Here is a 20,000-nt window from a genome sequence, read left to right on the forward strand (position 1 = left end):
TACGTGGAATAAGCTTAAAGGCACAGTCAGCCTCCCGTAAACCATCACAGATACTGTCAGGCTTTTACACACAGTAAAAACACCCTTTCATTCAAACACTCACCGCTTGAGAACATCCTAGGTGCCCTCCGTAAAGAGCGAGCCATTTTCAAAGAATTTATTTTTGCGTGGTTTATCTTACCCCTGAGCCATCGTGAACCCGTGTGATCCAGTTTCCCTTTTTCACAATGTAGTCGTCAGTTAGTAATTTGAATGCGACTCGATGATATGTGAGCTTATCTGCAATAGCACGTTATTATGTACCTCTGACTATGCACGAAACAAACGGCTGTGGTTCACAAGAACTCTAGCGATGGCTTTTGACTGTTCAGAGGAACTGGCGATAGGCATAAACCGTCGTCTGCTACGAGAACCACGACCTTGCGTAACCCTGCTTCCGGGCTTTTCTTTTTTCAAACTTTCAAAACTTCGAATTGTACTGATCTTGTCTTGATGAAAAAAGAATTCTTTTATGATTTAAGAATGTTTGTGTAACAAGCTGTCAATTCATTATTTAGATTTTAAAAGTTAGGTCTAGCGCCAAAACGCACCACGGTCCGATTGTCTGAGAGACAATCCGCAAAATTAATTCTTTAAAAATTGCTCGCTCTTCACGTAGGGCACCTAGCTAGATGTTCCCGTTCGGTGAGTGTTTAAATGAAAGGGTGTTTGTACTGTGTGTAAAAGACTGACAGTATCTGTGATGGTTTACGGGAGGCGCACTGTGCCTTTAAGCCCCTCTCTCCATTTGGACACATACCAAATATCGACAGTCTGGGTGCTCTCTGTCTGTGGAGAGTGGGAATGTTTTGATGATTTTTTTGTTTTGTTTAAATGTCACGTCTGCCAATCTGCATGATCAATTCATCAAAACATTCCTTACTCTGCGCAGGAAGCAGTCACACCGTTGACTTTTGGTATGTGTCCAAATGGTCATGTAAAAGCCCGGCCAGATACAAGATACAAGATACAAGATATTTATTCACCAATTTTGCAAAAGGATTTCATCTTGGCACGGCACGGTAAAAATAAAATAAAAACCAACCAGACACATATGCAGACACACATCACCATGCATGCATACATACGTACATTACACTGTCATGCACACACAGACACAACTCACTCACACACACACACACACACACACACACACACACACACACACACACACACACACACACACACACACACACACACACACACACACACACACAATTATTTACATTCTCACACATAACCAGCCACATATCTACATCACAGATCTGAGAAAGTGAACGAAACTGTTTACATTGGAAGGACTGTGCCTTTAAGATAATACTGTTAGATCACGAACTGACAATGAACAACAGACTCTGTTTTCATCTACTATTTCAGATCAGGGGAAATTTTCAAGTCCCCAGCACACAACCATGACGACTTCAACGTCGAAAAAAGCTGCCGTTATCTTTTTAGCACTCACCACATTAGCGACATACATCAACGCTGCAGCCATTCCACAATTCAACCCTGAAGCAGAAAACGAGCTGGATTCACTGAAGAATCAGCCTTCCTTGGGCAGCGAAGACTCCCTGGAGGAAGCTCTTCAGAGCCCTCAAGCTGTACCGGACTCTTCGGAGAAATACCCCCTCGATGTCGTCAGAGACGACACAAACTTGGAGACGATAGAACACTTGGATGAAGATACAGCCGGCGACGACGAAGACAACAAAAATGATGACGAAGGAGAAGACGATGTCGATGACGAAGATCCAGAGGAACAACTGGAAGATCTCAGACCTGACGATCTAGGCCGAAATCATGCCTTACCAAATCAACCTGAGGAGACATCGGATGACGAACTTCAGGCTGAAGAAATTCAAGCGAACGAACACCATGATGATGGCATAAGCAAAAACAAAGACTCGGACAGAGAGTATGAAAAAGCATTGCAAGACATGAAAAATGGGGAGGAGATTGGTCCCGATTTTCAAGAGCAAGCGATAGAAAACGAATCTCAGACAGGTTCAGAAGAAAATTCTTCTCCGGAAAAAGACTACGAAGGTTATGGTTCTGATGACGAGGATGCAGACGGCGAAGACGAAAAAGACGAGGACGACTTCATCGAAATCACCGATTTAAGCATACCTGCAAAAGATCCATCTACTGTAAATTCAGATGATGATAAGGCCTTCCAGAACTCCCCTGAGGCTCAGATTCCTCCAACCAATGAGCGCGGAACTCCTGCAATGCCAGCGTCGCTATCAGAGGCAGAAAACGTCGAATCACAGCATCCGTATGGGGATGACGCCATCGTCAGCGAAGATGACGTCATGCACGATGACGTCAAAAGGGCAGACAAGATGTTGAAACTCCCGGGACATCCCCCAATGCGCGTCATTGAACTGAACGAGACCCTCTACCTCAACAATACGGACGATAGGGAGGTGAGTTGTCATTGAACTATGGATGGATCCATCTACTACGGTCTAATCTGCCAGTCAAACACCTCTTACCGACTTACGATTGTGCATCTAATTGTAGAAATGTTCTCATACATTTAATCCACGTGTGACACAATTCTTGCATTTTACAGGGTGAGCCTGTTTGGTCGGTTACATGTCTTGAGAGATTGATGAATGACATATGCACGTTTGGGAAGGTTTACGCAGGGAGGAAGTTATACATCATCTTCTTAAGCCGTTTTGTAATTACGTTGTAAATTAAGACTGCCTTCTCCTTTAAACTGTGAAATACAAATAACGACTAAAAACTGACAATATTTTGTATTTAACCTAGTTCTTTGTTCTTCTTCAGAATTGTTAAACAGAGAAATATTCTTACTTTTATTCTCATCATTATTCTTATCCTTATTACTTCCTCTGTGCAGCCAAAGTTCCAGCCGGTGCGAATTCCTGACAAGTTCGAAGATTATGACCTCAACAAGGACGGACTGATCTCCCTTCCCGAGATGCGTTACGTCACAGGGGCGGTAGAGGGCGCTAAAGACGCCTTCCGGGATGCTGACCGTGATGGTGTGTGAAACATGCTAATGAATTAACTCTGTGTGTATAGTAAGTGTGTGTGTGTGTGTGTGTGTGTGTGTGTGTGTGTGTGTGTGTGTGTAAGTGTGTGTGTACCGTGTGTATGTGCATATATGTGTGTGTCGTGTGTATGTGAACTTGATATGCGTGTGTGTGTGTGTGTGTAGTGTGTGTGTGTGTGTGTGTGTGTGTGTGTGTGTGTGTGTGTGTGTGTGTGTGTGTGTGTGTGTGTGTGTGTGTGTGTGTGTGTGTATGGTTTCAAGGAGAGCGCGGAGTTTCCCAGCTAAGAAGATGTGTAACACAATTTTGTCAACACTTTGAAAATCTAATACGCGCTAGTTTTGCATCATCGTTTCTCTTTCTAGGCGATGGTTGGGTGGAGAGAGAAGAGTTTGACCTAGCCGGATGGGGCCTACCAGCAAACCCCACCCCCACTCCACCCCCTCGGCGTCGAGTCGTCTTTGTTCCCAGGGAGGAGCTCCACCCCTCCAGTATCCCTCGGGGTGCAGAAGAGGTCAGCAGCAGGCGGCAGTACGGGCGTCGACGTCACTAGAATGACGTCGCGTGGTGACGTCAGAGTGAGGTGTCGGTGAAGTGACGTCAGTGAACAGTTACAGCGTGTGATATAAAAAAACAACAACACCACCACCTGGTGGAAAGAGACCTTTATCGGACAAAGAGTTATCTAAGAAATGAATTGAATTCGACGAAGTGATATACATCTAATAAGAATGTGATCTTTAAGATTTTTGACGTAAAGAAAACAAAGATTCATTGTGTTAATGATTGACCATGATTACAGTCGGTTTATACGGAAACTGAAGACATTTTACATTGTAGTTTTTATAAGCTTTCGCACATGTAATATGAATCCCTTGTTCATTTTGTCGACTTTCTATTCCACGAAGTTATTCCACAGTTAATTGAGCCATGCGATAGTAGCCGTTCTTGGTATTCGGGGATTTAAAAATAGCAATAGCCGCCATTGGTCATTCTCACAATTAAAATGACCGACCTCTCAAGAATCTAAGTCGGTCAAGTGACAGGTAAAAATTTAGATGAATCAGACAAGGCTGACAGGGCCGACCTCTTAATCTTGATTAATAGATTTTTTGTTTTTAATTCGTCGCTTATAGGCACATTCCTGCCCATGTAAACGATCTGGCTGACCATCCCAGATCTTGCTCAGCTTTTCCATGGTGTTAGGCCATCCCCCCACTTGGACTCATACAACAAATCAACAACCGGACTGCTTTCTGTGCAGAGTGTGATTTTTATGAAAAATCCCCCCCCCCCCCCCCCCCCCCCGCCCCCACCGTTTTCTTCTTATTATTTTTTAAATAATTAAATTCAACATAAAATTCCAATTCCAACTCTAATTCCAAATTGCACAAGAAACAGTGTGTCTGCTGACTTTTGGTATGTGTGGATGGATGGCCTTATCCCATGTAAAGAAAGGCCTATGGACAGTTCTGTATTCACGCGAAGGACTGTGCCTTTAAATCCTGCTATCCTCTTAATATCAATTTTAGAACAGTAGATTAAGAAATCGGTGAGTACAGAATTCTTTTTATTTTTAATTTTTTAAAAAAAATTTTAATTTTTATTTTTTAACTTAGAACAGTATCTCATCCAGTGTTACTGCTATTTTTGTGGCAAAGCTATTTGCCAACAGTTGGGATCTTTGTGCGAAGTAGGCATCATGGAGCTGTGATTTGTTTAATTTAAGCTGTGAATACGCTGCTTTTTGTTAGTTTTTTTATTTGAAAGAAAGGAAAGAAAAGCATTGAGCGCATGGCCCTGAACGTAAACTATCGTACCATATTTTACGGCCTATAGAAGGCAACACATTATTGCCCGTCATTATTGACACAAAAATGTAGACACTTATTAGACAGATACAACTGAGAAGCCAAATCTTATTTGCCATTAGATTTAAGAAAAAAAACACCCTAAGAAAAAACCCACTGTCAGTCAGGAGCTAGATTGATTTAGTCATCACTGCGATTGCTGGCTAGTTTAATTGTAGGTTATGTCGATGATGCATCTCTTGAAATTCACTCAAATGTATCACGGTAAAATAAGTTATTACAGTATGTTGTTGGGATCAATGCCAACGTAAGACACTAACACTTTACCGCCGTAAATACCTCGTTCATCCCCCTCCCCCCCTCTGGAAATAGCATCACCCCCGCTCCCCTTGCCAAATTTGATACAACACAAGCGAATGATAACTACAAGTAGTTATCATGTGCTTGTGGATACAAGGAATTTTACGATTAACTGCATTATGCAGCGTATGTATTTCAACATAGCAGAACACGGTACTTTTAACTTCCAGGACTGAACGCTCTTAGTTTTCTTTCTTTCATTTGTGTGTGTGTATTTCGTTGGTCTTGTATTTGCTTGTCAGTTTCTATTTTCTTTATTTAAATAATTTGTGTTAACATGTTTCAGCATCATTGTTTTGATGTTGCCGTTGATCAAGTATGGCCTTTATCACTTGAGAACGGTTGAACTGTGTTCGTTGTTGTTGTTTATTGCCGTTCGACTTTCAGTCTAGAGGCTTGCAAGAAATAAACATGATACCTTCATTCCTGATACAAAATTATCTCGCCATATGAGTGTAAAGAGTGTAACGTAATTCCCCCCATAATTATTTGTAAATCAAATAAGAAAATGTATTTTGTAGTTGCGAATATGCTTCTTTACATTTCTACTTTTTAAGAATACAGCTTTGGCATAATTTACGCACTGTCATGTCACCGAAAGCTAGTTTAATTGTTATTTAGACGACGCAGTAGTAGGCGGAAAGCAAATATATAATTATATATATATAACAAAATCAAGGAAAAGAAAAGCCTAACAAAGAATTTTAAGTGGCAGCCCAAATTTTCGACCTTGTCACCAGGCCTTCCTCAGGGGCGTGGTATATATATATACTAGAGGAATCCGAGACAGAGACAGACAGCGTGGCGGTTCGCCGTCTTAGAGCACGTGTTGAACATTTTCATCCACCAGTTTGTGCCCACACAAAGGAAGGCAAGAACACACAGAGCGACAAAAGCCGCCAGACCCCATCACAAACAGAACTCTACAATCCACAGGTGTTGCCTGGCAAGCTAGCTATAAATAGCTCACAACTTCTAAGGCGAACAACTCTGCAGAGTGAAGGGCGACGGTAGTCTCCCTGTCACACTCGACCCCCTTTGAATGAACTTTGTCCCCAAAGTTCCGAACCATGGACCCGCCAAGCTTAGGTTCCTCCCAGGTTGGTGGAATGGGAACAGCACCAAAATGATTCAGTGGCCTGAACATTTCATGTCGAGTCCCATCCCTGTCGACGACGCCAAATGTAACCGAGTGCCGAAACACCACAATCACATTTGAAGGCGAAGTCCACTGAAACGGGATTGAGAATTTTAGAGCTTATTTCTAAGCCCTATAATAACTGTTATGGATTCTCAAAGGAAGGCCAGAACATAGAGACAAAAGCCGCCAGACCCCATCACAAACAGAACTCTACAATCCACAGGTGTTGCCTACACACACACACGCACGCACGTACGCACGCACGTACGCACGTATGCACGCACGCACGCGCACGCGCACACACACACACACACACACACACACACACACACACACACACACACACACACACACACACACACACCTTCTTTCCCGTGTAAAACATCAACATCTTAATCGAATGAGGCAGAGCGATATTTAAAGATCAGAGAAACAAAGGGATGTAAGCTGAGGATGAAAGTCGCTTGTTCATTTCAATTTTTATTCTCTCAGGTGCAAAGAGATTCGTTTCACATGACTCACTTTTTTTTGTTTTTTTTGTTTTTTGGTTTAAACACAATTTTATTCAAAATACATGACATGAAACAATTGACAAAAATGCAGCCAGGACACTCTCACTTTCTCTATTGCACATGCATTGCGTATGAATTTAGAGCACTCATTTCCCCTTGCTTCTCAGATCGTATAAATCATCATGTAAAGCATCACACGGTTCTCTCCAGGCTTATACTTGGGGTTAGACCATTCTTCCACTCTGACATCTATAAAAAAAAATAAAAAAAATAAAAATTTTGTTAAAAGCCGGCTTCTTCTGGCACATTTTTTGCTGAATTTATTTCGCAGATTCGGTGTCATAGGTGTCATTTTCAGGTATCTTTGAAAAGAAGCAACAATACTTTTGCAAATGTGGCGCCGGCGTTACCTGGTAATTTCAGATATTTTGCTGGTTGAAATCTGAGAGTAACGCAAAATCATCTACTGGTCAGTTCTGACGCACGCACGCTCGCACGCACGCACGCACACACACACACACACACACACACACACACACACACACGCAAGCAACCACGCACACACACACACACATACACACACACACACACACACACACACACTCACACACAAATGGCTTCATCACACCAAATTGTAGGCTTCATCAGCATATTTTACTTCACATTGTAGGCAGTCAACACAATACAACCATACATCACCAGCACTACATATATACACATATGCTGAGTACACATACAGAAAAAAACAACAACAACAGAATCCGTAAAAATAAATGTGCATGAAAGCCTCACACAACAAAATATCAGAGAACTTTATCATCTCGTCTGAGTACATTATTATCTTTGACGCAGTACTGATACAATCCTGCAAACGTATCTGTACTGCGCACTCCATCCAACTTCTGTTTGAAGGACTGTGTGATGATATCGTCTGCTATGGTCTGTTGAGACAGTGATATCAAAATCGAGACCGGAGATATCACTGTCGAAACAGACCAATAGCAAAAGATATTATCAGACAGTGCGTTAATGTTAGATATATTGCTATTTCTCTTGACATTTTGTATTTACTGTAAAGAAATTACAAAAGTATTTGTCTCAGTTTTGGCTGTTCCATATCCCTCTCTCAGATTAATATTTCTTTTTGTTCACTCTTTTCTTGTACTTTCCAGTATCTCCAAATTTCCTTTCTTTCAAAAAGTAATTAGTCACTTGCTCAACTAAATTCTGGGATAATTACATATTCATATATATATATTTTTTTTTTAAATTTAGGTGTCTTCGGGTTTGAAGTAGGGAAGCAATAAAGAGGTCGTCGATATCACTTTTGCAATGAGCTCACTTTTGCCCAATTGACCAATGGAAATCTACGTAACATATGAAATAGCAATATACATATTTATTATGTTGGTAAATAACATGATGCAGTCACTCTACACATCACAAAAACAAGGAACAAAATAACACCTCCATATCACAGATAAATTGACGAGCGTGGTGAGTATGGAGTCCGTATACTGGTATCTGCATTATTTTCCACAACGACTCATACCGATCACAATAACTTGAACAAAAAATATTCAACAGATCACATCATGCAGATACATGTATATGCAGCGTATTGTTATTGTAACTTGGTATCTGTTACGATTTTAGTCTAGGTGAGGACTTTCTGATAAATTGATGAAAGTACGGACAAAGAAATTGAAGATTCCTTGGTTATTTTAAGAAAAAGAAATTAAAAAAACAACAACACACAAACACGGAAGCCATCTCTTCAAGGCAACTAAAGCTTACATCACACGGATGTAAACACTTCAACGCGAGTAAATTAAATCAGCGGTTATACACTTAAGAACGTCGCACATTGTGGACAAACTAATATGTAAATTGTATCATAATTATGATACAAAATCATATTCAACAAACTGGCACTGCCGGTGTCACCACGAACTGAAAGCTCTGTTGAACAATCCCTCTCAATGCGGTCAATGCGCATGCGCCAATCTTGGACTTAAAAAATGCGACCCTTTGACCGAACGAACCATGGGTTAGGGTTAGGGTTAGGATTAGGATTAGGGTAAGGTTGTTCACGACCTGATTAATCTCCCCATGTTAGCGCATGCGCATTGACCGCATTGAGAGGGATTGTTCAGGCAGAGTTTTCAGTTCGTGACACCGGAATGATTGAAAAGGAAGAAAAATTTTCCTCCTCGGAAAAAATCAAGAGAATTCTCTATTTCTAAGCATCTACTCAAATGATGCATTGTATGCCTATACAAACGATTCAAATAAACTGGGTTAACTGGAGAAAAAAACACCAAGCGAATAGACGCGTCAAAGCACGTAGGTCAGTAACGTATTTTTTACATAAGCACTCACATGTTCAACAAATAGGATAGTCTGATGTTTTATCATTACATGAATGATCCATCAACGGAACAACAACAACAACAACAACAACAACAACAACAACAACAACAACAACAACAACAACAACAACAACAACAACAACAACAACAACAACAACAACAACAACACAAGACTCTTGGTATGACCCTAACACTCGCAGTCATTGGCATGTTCCTCTTTTTAGCCTAAAAGAAAACTGTGAACACTCTGAAGAATCGTAATTTACAGATATGATCGGTCATGAGTAGAACAAGTCTTAAATATAACTACAACCCAAACTTCTAAAACATCGATTAAACATAACTACATGCAATGATAAGCAATTGCGCACTCTTAGCTTGAAGCCACAGTCATTTATTCTGAAAAGTGGAGATCGTAGGTTGCCACAATTGTAAGCAAATTTCGTCATCCACAAGTTAAAACGCACACAAAGACAGACAGACAGACAGAAACACACACACAGACACGGATGCGCACGCAAACCTTGACGCATATTCAAACACCCACGCAAGTACAGCATTGCAATGCTACTACAATGCTACTTTTTTAAAATTTTATCTCGAGTAGATTACATTTAAAATCAATGGTTACTTGCAAGAACAAGTGTTCTTTGTCCTAATGGCTTTTCTTTCTTAAATCTATCTACATGTTCCTTGCAAGCAATAAACCTTTTTAACACACACCTGAAAACACAATCCACAATACAATCAAAGAGGAGGCCATACTTCAGTATTTGTTTCAACGTCCGCCAATGATCAATAATAAAAAAAGGAAAATCACATTTATTCTTATTTATTTTTCTCTGGATTAACACAGTTTTATAAGTAGGGGCCCCTTTCAACAAAACAGCCTAAGCAAATTCATCATTTTGAATGTAACACCGGAATCCGGAACAATTTCACCCATACGAATTCACAGTTAAGTTCGGACGTTAGTTATTTTTACGAAACAGTCAAACAAACCCATCGTAATGGATGCAGTACATGAATCTAAAAGCTTTTTATCCATTAGAATTTACAGTTAGGTCCGATATTTAGTGGCACAGCCACAACAAATCCATCATGCAGCACAGGAATATGAAACCTTTTGATTTATACGAATTTAAATTTAGCGCCTTTATTTAACGACACAGAGGAACATTTCCGCCATGCTGAAAGCAGCACGAAAATCCGAAAGCAACACACACACACACACACAAACTCAAAATCACTTTTCTTTAACCAAAAAAAAAAAAAAAGCCAAGTGAAGTTATGTTTTATCCCCCCACAGCAGAGCCATTAGATCCCGGGCAAACACAATCACTTTTCCCCAATGCTAAAGTTCGGCTGTGCGCGGAACGCCGTTAGTAAAATCCGAAAAAGAAACATTAAATCCGTAATACCAAATTCAGCACAAGAATCTGAAGCCAACACGCAGAGAAGAAAAATCACAATCACACCCCCGCCACAAAAACAAAAAAACTAAAAAATCTCTCCTTAATTGAAAACTTCAGCCGTGAGAGGCAAATAAACAAAAAATAATATAAAAAAAAATAATCACTTTTCCTCAATGCTAAAAGTCCGGCTGTGATTGGCGCCATTAGCCAGATCCGGGTTACTGTCGCTGTCCTCCATGCGACTGTAGTACTTGACGCTGTTGGGTTTGATGAGAGTGCTCTCCCCTTCCAGCACCAGCTGCTTGCCGGACAACCAGATGAAGGAGTCGGGCTTGGAAGCTGAAAGATCAAGAACCAAGAAGTAAGGCATCTACAAGCTTTTGCGGCAGCAGCAAACTAGCGTCAGGGGCGGATCCAGGGGGGATTTACGGGGTTTCCGGACCCCCCCCCCCCCCCAAGCCTAAAAAAACAAAAAAGGAAAGAGAAAAAAAAAAGAAATAAATGAATGTGACAACAAAGAATAACTGATGGCTCAGATTGCACCAGATTGCTCCATTTTCATTGATTTTTGTCAAATTTTCGGGTTTGGAAGGTAGTTGGCTCAGGTTGCACCAGATCGGTCAATTGATCTTGTTTTGATCCAAATTTGTCTTCTTAAATTTACTTTTTGGAAGATGTATTAAGGGAAGTTTCTTGGCCTGATCAGATTGCACCAGATTGCTCCATTTCCCTTGTTTTTATCCACATTTACCGAGGAGGAGGGGGGGGATGCCTCCTGACCCCGGCCCCCTAAGAGGTTCGAACGCTTCGCGCCCTCAACTAAACGCTTCGCGTCGTCGAATTGTCCCTGAAAGAAATTTGGAAACCACCCCTTAGAAATGATGTGATTCGCCCCTGAGCGTATCAACAAAAATTAAGCTAGTCCCTAATGGACCTTGTTCCGTGGGACAGGAAGCATTATCATCATTGCAGCAGCAGAAATAAAGATTAAAGCACTTAGACGAGAAATTCAGGTTTTAGGCCTACGCCCTCACGGCAAAGCCATTAGGGGCACGTTCTCGGGTTTTTCCTCGACTTTAGATGAGATACACAAGTGTATGCGAAGGAGTTAGACTTGAAGCTAGTAAATACATATAGGTAAAATTATTTGCTGCTGAAAAATAAAGGTTAAAGGCGTTACAATTTTAACCTTGCATATAGGTACTATCATTTGCTGCTGAAAAGTAAACGCAAAAGAAGTTAGATTTCAACCTTGCATATGAGGTTCAATCATTTGCAGCTGAAAAATAAAGGAAAAAGGAGATCAAATTCAAGCCTATAATTATTCGGGTACAATAATTTGCAGCTGGAAAAAAAACACACCAGACAAATGAGTTCAAGCATGTATCAAGGTGCAGTTGTTTCCCAGTATCTTCAGTTGTACGGAACAGATTATCATAAACTAACATTTCAATGCTAGTGTTTCCGCACAACAGCAGATCCTGGTAAACAATTGCACCTACATACCAACTAGGCTGCAAGCCAGCCAAAGATTCGCTCACCCTTGTATTTTGGCGTCTGACGACCGTAGAGCAGCAAGACCCAGTACAGGATAATGGATATGAGACTGAATGACAAGCAGAAAGCCAGGAAGCTTGTGGGTCCAACGTTCACTACCAACTGAAAAATTTACACAATTGTATTTTTTTTAAGTAGAAAAGAAAAAATATGATATTTTGCTGAAATCACCGTGCACAGAAAACATTGATATACATGTGTGCGATCACACGCACACGCACACGCACACACACACACACACACACACACACACACACACACACACACACACACACACACAATTTTACATGACAACAGACAACTCAAAGAAGAATGGAATAACGTAAGTACGTACGTATAGCCAGCAAGCCTATCAGCCACACGGACATACAAACAGAACTATATACAGACAGACAGACAGACAGACAGACAGACAGACAGACAGACAGACAGACAGACAGACAGACAGACAGACAGACAGACAGACAGACAGACAGACAGTGATGAATCTATACAAAGCCTCTTTTCCTCACATTTCCGACAATGATGGGGCATAGTGCTTCTCCGAGGGCTGCCACAACCACCAGACAGGTCGTGATGGTGTCTGAGACATGCCACATGTCACAATCACAATCAGAATCGAATCTTTATTAAAATCAATATGTCACACACATACACACACACACACACACACACACACACAGACGCACACACAGACACACACACACACCGCACGCACACCCCTGCCACACACACACACCACACACAAATTGCACGCACCCCCCACACTGACACACCCACTGCACGTACCTGCCCCCCCCCACACACACACACACCACAAACACTTACTCACACACACACACACACACAAACACACACACACACTGTTCGTACCCACCCCCTCCCCCCCCCACACACACACACACACACACACACACACACACACACACACACACACACACACACACACACACAGTACTTACGGTTAATGTCTATGTACTGTTCACACATGGACATGACAGTGGGGGACATACTGGACACGAAGATACCAACGCCGCACGTGCCCAGATAGATCATCACGTGACTCCAGCGGAAGATGAGCGTCAACAGTAGAGCTATCGAGCACCCAGTCTGAGTTGAAGATAGAAGAAAAGAATCAATACTGGATCCGGAAAAATAAAAGATTTAACAATTGACATAGCGACTGATTCCATTAAAGTGTTGTGTTTACCCAGTTCCACGGGGTTTTCTTCTTTTTCTTCTGTTTTTAACAAAAACATTTTTTTTAACAAGACTAAACCTACCAACCGATTAATCGAGCAACAAATCAATCAATGTGGATATTAAAGTAGTTTACATAGTGAAGGAAGGGAGGCAATGATTTGAGATCAGCCATTCACCAATATCTTGCGCGATTACTTCCCCTGAGTCACGCATCTCGGAGCTCTTGCATATTCTGAGCTTGTTCCTCCATTTTGACCGTAAAAAGAACTTGGGATATCACAATACTTCAAACACACAATTTTCCTCCTTTCATTAATTGAAACTCCGTCATTACAGCCCTCATGACACGATTTAATTTTTTTTTTTTTACATGTTTCACACTTGCCTTTTATTGGTGTTTTGCAGTGCAGTTCTGAAGTAAACTTTCACAAAGAGCTAGTGAACGCAGCTATCACACTTTTTTTTTCCTGCGAACATATTTTTTGTTTGGAAACCGATCCCACTCAAAATCCGCCTTGAGTATTGTAATAGTCGAATTCCGGAAATAACTCACGTTTTTTGTGGAAGAGTTGCTCAAGTTTTTCTTGCTTTTCCATAGAAACTTTCTTTCTTTCTTTATTTGGTGTTTAACGTCGTTTTCAACCATTCAAGGTTATATCGCGACGGGGAAAGGGGGGAGATGGGATAGAGCCACTTGTCAATTGTTTCTTGTTCCCAAAAGCACCAATCCAAAATTTGCTCCAACGTAGTACAATATATTACCTTACTGGGAGAATGCAAGTTTCCAGTACAAAGGACTTAACATTTCTTACATACTGCTTGACTAATTCCATAGAAACATCGATGCAAGCTACATGTGGCATTGTAGGCTTGTCTCAGTGTTTTTATACGGCAAAACAAGGGAAAACAACTCTTTTACAACCCACACAAACTTGACAGAGTTAAATCCGAACATTGTCTATCAACACACATCAAACTGACGGAAAACAAAGTTACCTAGACGTTGGAGTGAGTGCTACTTACTATATTGACCATCAGCATGAAGGCGGCTGAAAGGCGAGAGGCCACTGGTACGGCTATCAAGCGACCCAGTGCAAAAAGACCCTGCAAAAGATGAGAAATGTTGTTTTCTTGTACACTCTGTACACTCGTCTGAGACGTATACACAAAACAAAGACAGACAGACAGACAGACAGACAGACAGACAGAAAGGCCTACACACACACACACACACACACACACACACACACACGCACACAGACACACACACACACACATACACACACACACACACACACACACACGCACACACACACACACACACACAGACACACACACACAGACACATACACACACGCACACACACACACACACACACACACACTCACACACACACAGTCCGATCTCCACACAACCATCAACACCGCATCTCGCTCCACCCCCACCCATGGGAACGTATCCTCGTGTTCTTCAGTTCCTACAACCTTCTTCCTCCCCACAACATTGCGTTGAACATACCCAAAAGCAGGCGTCGAGTACAGCACCTTCGTACTTCTGGAGGCCTTCCAGATGAGAGTCGTGTGCGTATGTGTAGATGTAGTTGGCAAACGACGACTGCAAAAATAGACAAGGCAATTTAATACAGGGACACAGAAACACACAGGCAGAGAGATCGGACACAAAGTCAGACAGACAAAGAGACCGAGGGCCAGATACACAAACACACACACACACACAAGAACGCACGTATGCGCACACGGACGCACACCCACACGCACGCACGCACGCACGCACGCACACACGGACGCATGCACATCACACACGGACGCATGCACATCACACACGGACGCATGCCCACACACACGAACGGACACACGCACACATGCCCATACTCACGCGCACACAACAGCAACAAACAACAAACAACAACAACCAAAGCGTCCTCACCTGAAGTCCGTCAAAGAGAAAGAGGGAACCACAGGTAAAGGAAGTGACCAGAATAGTCTCACGCGGTCCGAAAGATCCAATAAAGTCACGGAGACGTCCCTTTATGTCGTCCACCGAAAACTCTGCACGAACACACACACACAGATACACTTCAACACATGCAATTTTTAACATTCATTCAAAACAAGACATATGGGGTGGAGGGAGGCTTGAATGGAGTAGACCAGAGAACACTAGAGGAGAGTAGATTGAGGCTAGAATAGGCTACTCATCTATAGACTTACCGAGTACAAAGTACTGTTTAATCTAAATGGTGATTCTCTTAAAAACACGATATGTTACACTTGTTTTGTCCTGAATGTAATCTTTAAACAAAAGACAAAAAAGACGGAGGAGTATCAGACAAGCATCTTTAGCAAATTCAATATCTCTCTGCAAACGCACGCACGCACGCACGCACGTTTACACACACTCACACACACACACACACACACACACACACACACACACACACACACACACACACACACACACACACACACACGCGCGCGCGCGCGCGCACACACACTAAGGAAAAAAAAGAAGGATGAATTTTAAAAACTAAAATCCAGCCTTCATAATATTAGGCTCACTTTTGGAAGGTGGAGATACATGAGGATGGTGAAATTCGTGAGTTTCAAATGTTAGCCCCTTGGGCTTCAGGCCACGGAACTTCTCCAGGAAAACGACGTAGGCTACCAGCAACGCAATGGACAGCTGGGGGAAAATAATAACAGACTGATTAACAATGCAGAGTCATCAGGAGCAATTCAGTTTACTTATGTCGATAAAGGAAAGCGACATAACTTTAAAGGCATATTCCTTCTCGTGTAAAACATTCGGGTCACCATCTCAGATATGGCGAGGATTATACATCGGATATGGTTCCACTTGGACAAATACTAACAATCAAGATCCTGCATGTTTATGTGCAGAGTTGGAGAGTTTTGATGAATCAATTTCACAGATTGGCTTTTAAGATGTACATAATTATTTCAGCCATATCGGTTTAAGAAAAAAGAAGTTCCGGTGTCCCTTTATGGATAACTGACGTGGATTCAATGCATTCAATGTAACCACAAATATGAAAGGCTGCAGAGAAAATAAACAGCAAGGAACATTCTCTGTCTGTCTGTCTGTCTGTCTGTCTGTCCGTCTGTCTGTCTGTCTGTCTATAACGGGCCTCATCCCCTCAGAGCAGCCAACGACAAACCAAGCCCCCCCCCCCACCCACCCCAACCCTCACCCCAATTCCCAGAACTGGCCAAGCAAAACCCCCGAAGAGAGCAATAAGGTCAGACGGCATTGAGCAAGAGCTAGCCAAGGCTCTGTGAGCTCTCACTGTCACCGGATCGCTTCCTCCGGCCTCTTGGCGAGTCGCACGTGTCGTGTTCTGTGATCCGGTTAGTTGTCTGGAGATGGGCCATTGGTCAACAAAGACTGCGTCTGACTCTCGTCATTCCTGGTCCCAATAAAATTATGCTTGACAGCATTGCGTGGCGTTGTGTTGGCCTTGTAGCGACGGTGCTAGGGGAACTGACTGGTGTCGGTGTGGATGGGTGGTGTGGGGTGGTGGTGGGGTTGGGGTGGGAAGGTGTGGGGCATGGAATTAGAGTGGAGAGAATGTAAGGGGGGGGGGGTGGAGGTAGGTGGGAGGATTGTGTGTGTGTGAGTGAACGTGCCAGTGTGTTTGTGTGTGTGTGTGTGTGTGTGTGTGCGTGCGTGCGTGCGTGCGTGCGTGCGTGCGTGCGTGCGTGCGTGCGTGCGTAACAGTGTGTGTGTGTGTGTGTGTGTGTGTGTGTGTGTGTGTGTGAAAGACATCTTTGCACTTACATCTCCTAAATTTCCTCGGGATGTAATAGAATTTTGTATCAATGTCAAAGGCATTCTCTTTCTGGCCTATCTCTGGTATCATTTCGTTAAAGGTGTTGCGAAACTAATCTTTTTGAAGTTCAAGCTGGAAATCAGAAGAAAAAAAATGGCAAAGAAAAGAAAACTTAAATCTTCTTTGCTTTTAACTTATTTCAGACTTTGATTATCTACAGAATCGAAATGAAATTTCTGATCAGTGCAAGTTATCTAACCAGCAATCGCCCCATGTCCCTCGCTTTACTGACAGATAAAGACCCTATTTTAATTAAGATCAGCAAGGAGCCAGGGTGATTTGCATTACTAACCAGACCACTGCCGTTCATTTTTGCATGCGATGCTTGCAAGATAGAGAATCTGTATACAGTGGAAACCCCCCCTGTAAAACCTTTAGAAATGTGAGATCATCAGGTCTTACAAAAGGAGAGAGTCTTAAAACTGGGGTAAATTTTACAGAGGGTATAAACAAAAAATCTGAGAATATATGGTCTCATGTGTCTTAAATTGTGGTGTTAAAAGGGGGTTTCGCTGTAGTTGAAAGTACTGCTTACTGCGGCTGAAATGCATTTCTTTTCTTTATTTGGTGTTTAACGTCGTTTTCAACCACGAAGGTTATATCGCGACGGGGAAAGGGGGGGGGGGGGGGGGGGGAGATGGGATAGAGCCACTTGTTAATTGTTTCTTGTTCACAAAAGCACTAATCAAAAAATGGCTCCAGGGGCTTGCAACGTAGTACAATATATGACCTTACTGGGAGAATGCAAGTCTCCAGCACAAAGGACTTAACATTTCTTACATACGGCTTGACTAAAATCTTTACAAACATGGACTATATTCTATACAAGAAACACTTAACAAGGGTAAAAGGAGAAACAGAATCCGTTAGTCGCCTCTTACGACATGCTGGGGAGCATCGGGTAAATTCTTCCCCCTAACCCGCGGGAGGGGGGGGGGGGGGGTCTGAAATGCATGCATACGGGTGATAGTTACATGGTAAATGTCATGGATTACTGTCGTCACTTGTAAAACTTTTGAAGTTGAAGTACACTCGATCTTTCGTGATGGAGAATTCACGTGACATGTCTTCAATGCAAGAGCTATAGTGTAAGAAGAAATAAGAACAGTGCTTTCTGGGGACTCGCGTTAACCGGAAATGTCCGGTATTTTCAATCGGTTTGTACGTAAAAGAAGATGTAAACTGGCAGGTCCTAGCGACTTTGATTGCATTTGACAATTTTTCATGCTGCTGTTGCGTTACATGGACTGGGTGGCCGAGTTGTAACGCACTTGCGCACGGAAGCGAGAGGTTGCGAGTTCGACCCTGGGTCAGGGCGTTAGCAATTTTCTCCCCCCTTTCCTAACCTAGGTGGTGGGTTCAAGTGCTAGTCTTTCGGATGAGACGAAAAACCGAGGTCCCTTCGTGTACACTACATTGGGGTGTGCACGTTAAAGATCCCACGATTGACAAAAGGGTCTTTCCTGGCAAAATTGTATAGGCATAGATAAAAATGTCCACCAAAATACCCGAGTGACTTGGAATAATAGGCCGTGAAAAGTAGGATATGCGCCGAAATGGCTGCGATCTGCTGGCCGATGTGAATGCGTGATGTATTGTGTAAAAAAAAATTCCATCTCACACGGCATAAATAAATCCCTGCGCCTTGAATATGTGCGCGATATAAATTGCATAAAAAAAAAAAACTATGATCCCTGCGCTTAGAACTGTACCCACGGAATACGCGCGATATAAGCCTCATATTGATTGATTGAATGATTGATACTTAACCTTATTTTGACCGGTTGCCTTGATACCATGACCGGGTGTTCTAAGCTTTCTTCTCCTTGCCTCTTAGCTGAAAGTACACTTCTTCTCACGAAGACAGTTTTGCTCTCAAATATTGTAACCGAGTGCCGTAACACTACGATCACCTCGGGAGGCGAAGTGCAATCAAACAGGATTGAAAATGTTAGGGCTAATTTCTTAGCCCTATAAAAACTGTTATGCAAACCCGAAGGTTTCCATGAACATACAGACAATCAGAAACCACCAGACCCCATCATAAACAGAATTCCACAATCCAGAGGTATTGACTTAAAGGCCAACAACTCGGGTGCAGAGTCTGCTGTGAAAGGAGCGGTAGCCTCCCCTGTCAAATATGGCCAAGCATCCTTTCACAAGGACACGTATCAAACATAGACGCTTCAGCATAGTGGTCCATACTTTAAAAAACAAAACTTTGCACGGCGACATAGTTAAAATTGGCACATAAATTAATTCATCAAAATATTCTCACTCTGCACTGGAAGTAGCAAGGCTAATGATTGTTGGTATGTTACCAAGTGAGGAAGGACGCTAATTATCGGGCCACATCTGTGGTTGTTTACAAGAACGTTTACACTAAATAATGATTCTATACCCCACTGGCCTCTAAACTTATTAGGAACTAGTGGTCGCTTACAGGAAGGTACATTTTACACTCAAACACCCCAAAGATCACTTATTATCAATCACACAAAGCTTTTCTTCTCTGATTGGTCAACACCCAAGCACGTGACCCTCACTTGACATACCGGCGCTTACATCGCTAACACGAGAAGGAAGGTCTATTTTACATTCCAGTACCCCAGAGATCACTTATCGTCAACCACACACATCTTTTCTTCTCTGATTGGTCAGCACCCAAGCACGTGACCCCCCATGTAATCCCCCCA

General features: G+C 42.3%; 2 protein-coding genes across 3 annotated transcripts in view; one reads left to right on the top strand and one right to left on the bottom strand.

Annotated features, from left to right (window-relative positions):
- Positions 1–5,659, top strand: part of LOC138964405 (aspartic and glutamic acid-rich protein-like) — a 14,767-nt gene extending 9,108 nt beyond the window's left edge. For both annotated transcript variants that reach the window (XM_070336347.1, XM_070336346.1), the window contains exons 2-4: positions 1,417–2,465; positions 2,909–3,053; positions 3,428–5,659. In XM_070336347.1, the coding sequence (XP_070192448.1) occupies positions 1,452–2,465; positions 2,909–3,053; positions 3,428–3,615 (1,347 nt within the window). In that variant the 5' untranslated portion in view covers positions 1,417–1,451 and the 3' untranslated portion in view covers positions 3,616–5,659. The remainder of the gene's footprint in view (positions 1–1,416; positions 2,466–2,908; positions 3,054–3,427) is intronic.
- A 1,859-nt stretch (positions 5,660–7,518) lies between these two features.
- The window catches only part of LOC138964406 (major facilitator superfamily domain-containing protein 4A-like), a gene marked incomplete at its 5' end in the record, with an annotated part of 13,498 nt that continues 1,016 nt past the window's right edge, over positions 7,519–20,000 (bottom strand). Inside the window, 8 exon segments of the mRNA XM_070336348.1 lie at positions 7,519–11,012; positions 12,215–12,332; positions 12,743–12,813; positions 13,193–13,340; positions 14,457–14,537; positions 14,952–15,047; positions 15,381–15,502; positions 16,013–16,136. Of these exon segments, the coding sequence (XP_070192449.1) occupies positions 10,834–11,012; positions 12,215–12,332; positions 12,743–12,813; positions 13,193–13,340; positions 14,457–14,537; positions 14,952–15,047; positions 15,381–15,502; positions 16,013–16,136 (939 nt within the window).

Source organism: Littorina saxatilis, linkage group LG4, assembly GCF_037325665.1.
Source record: "Littorina saxatilis isolate snail1 linkage group LG4, US_GU_Lsax_2.0, whole genome shotgun sequence".
NCBI classification, from domain to species: domain Eukaryota; kingdom Metazoa; phylum Mollusca; class Gastropoda; order Littorinimorpha; family Littorinidae; genus Littorina; species Littorina saxatilis.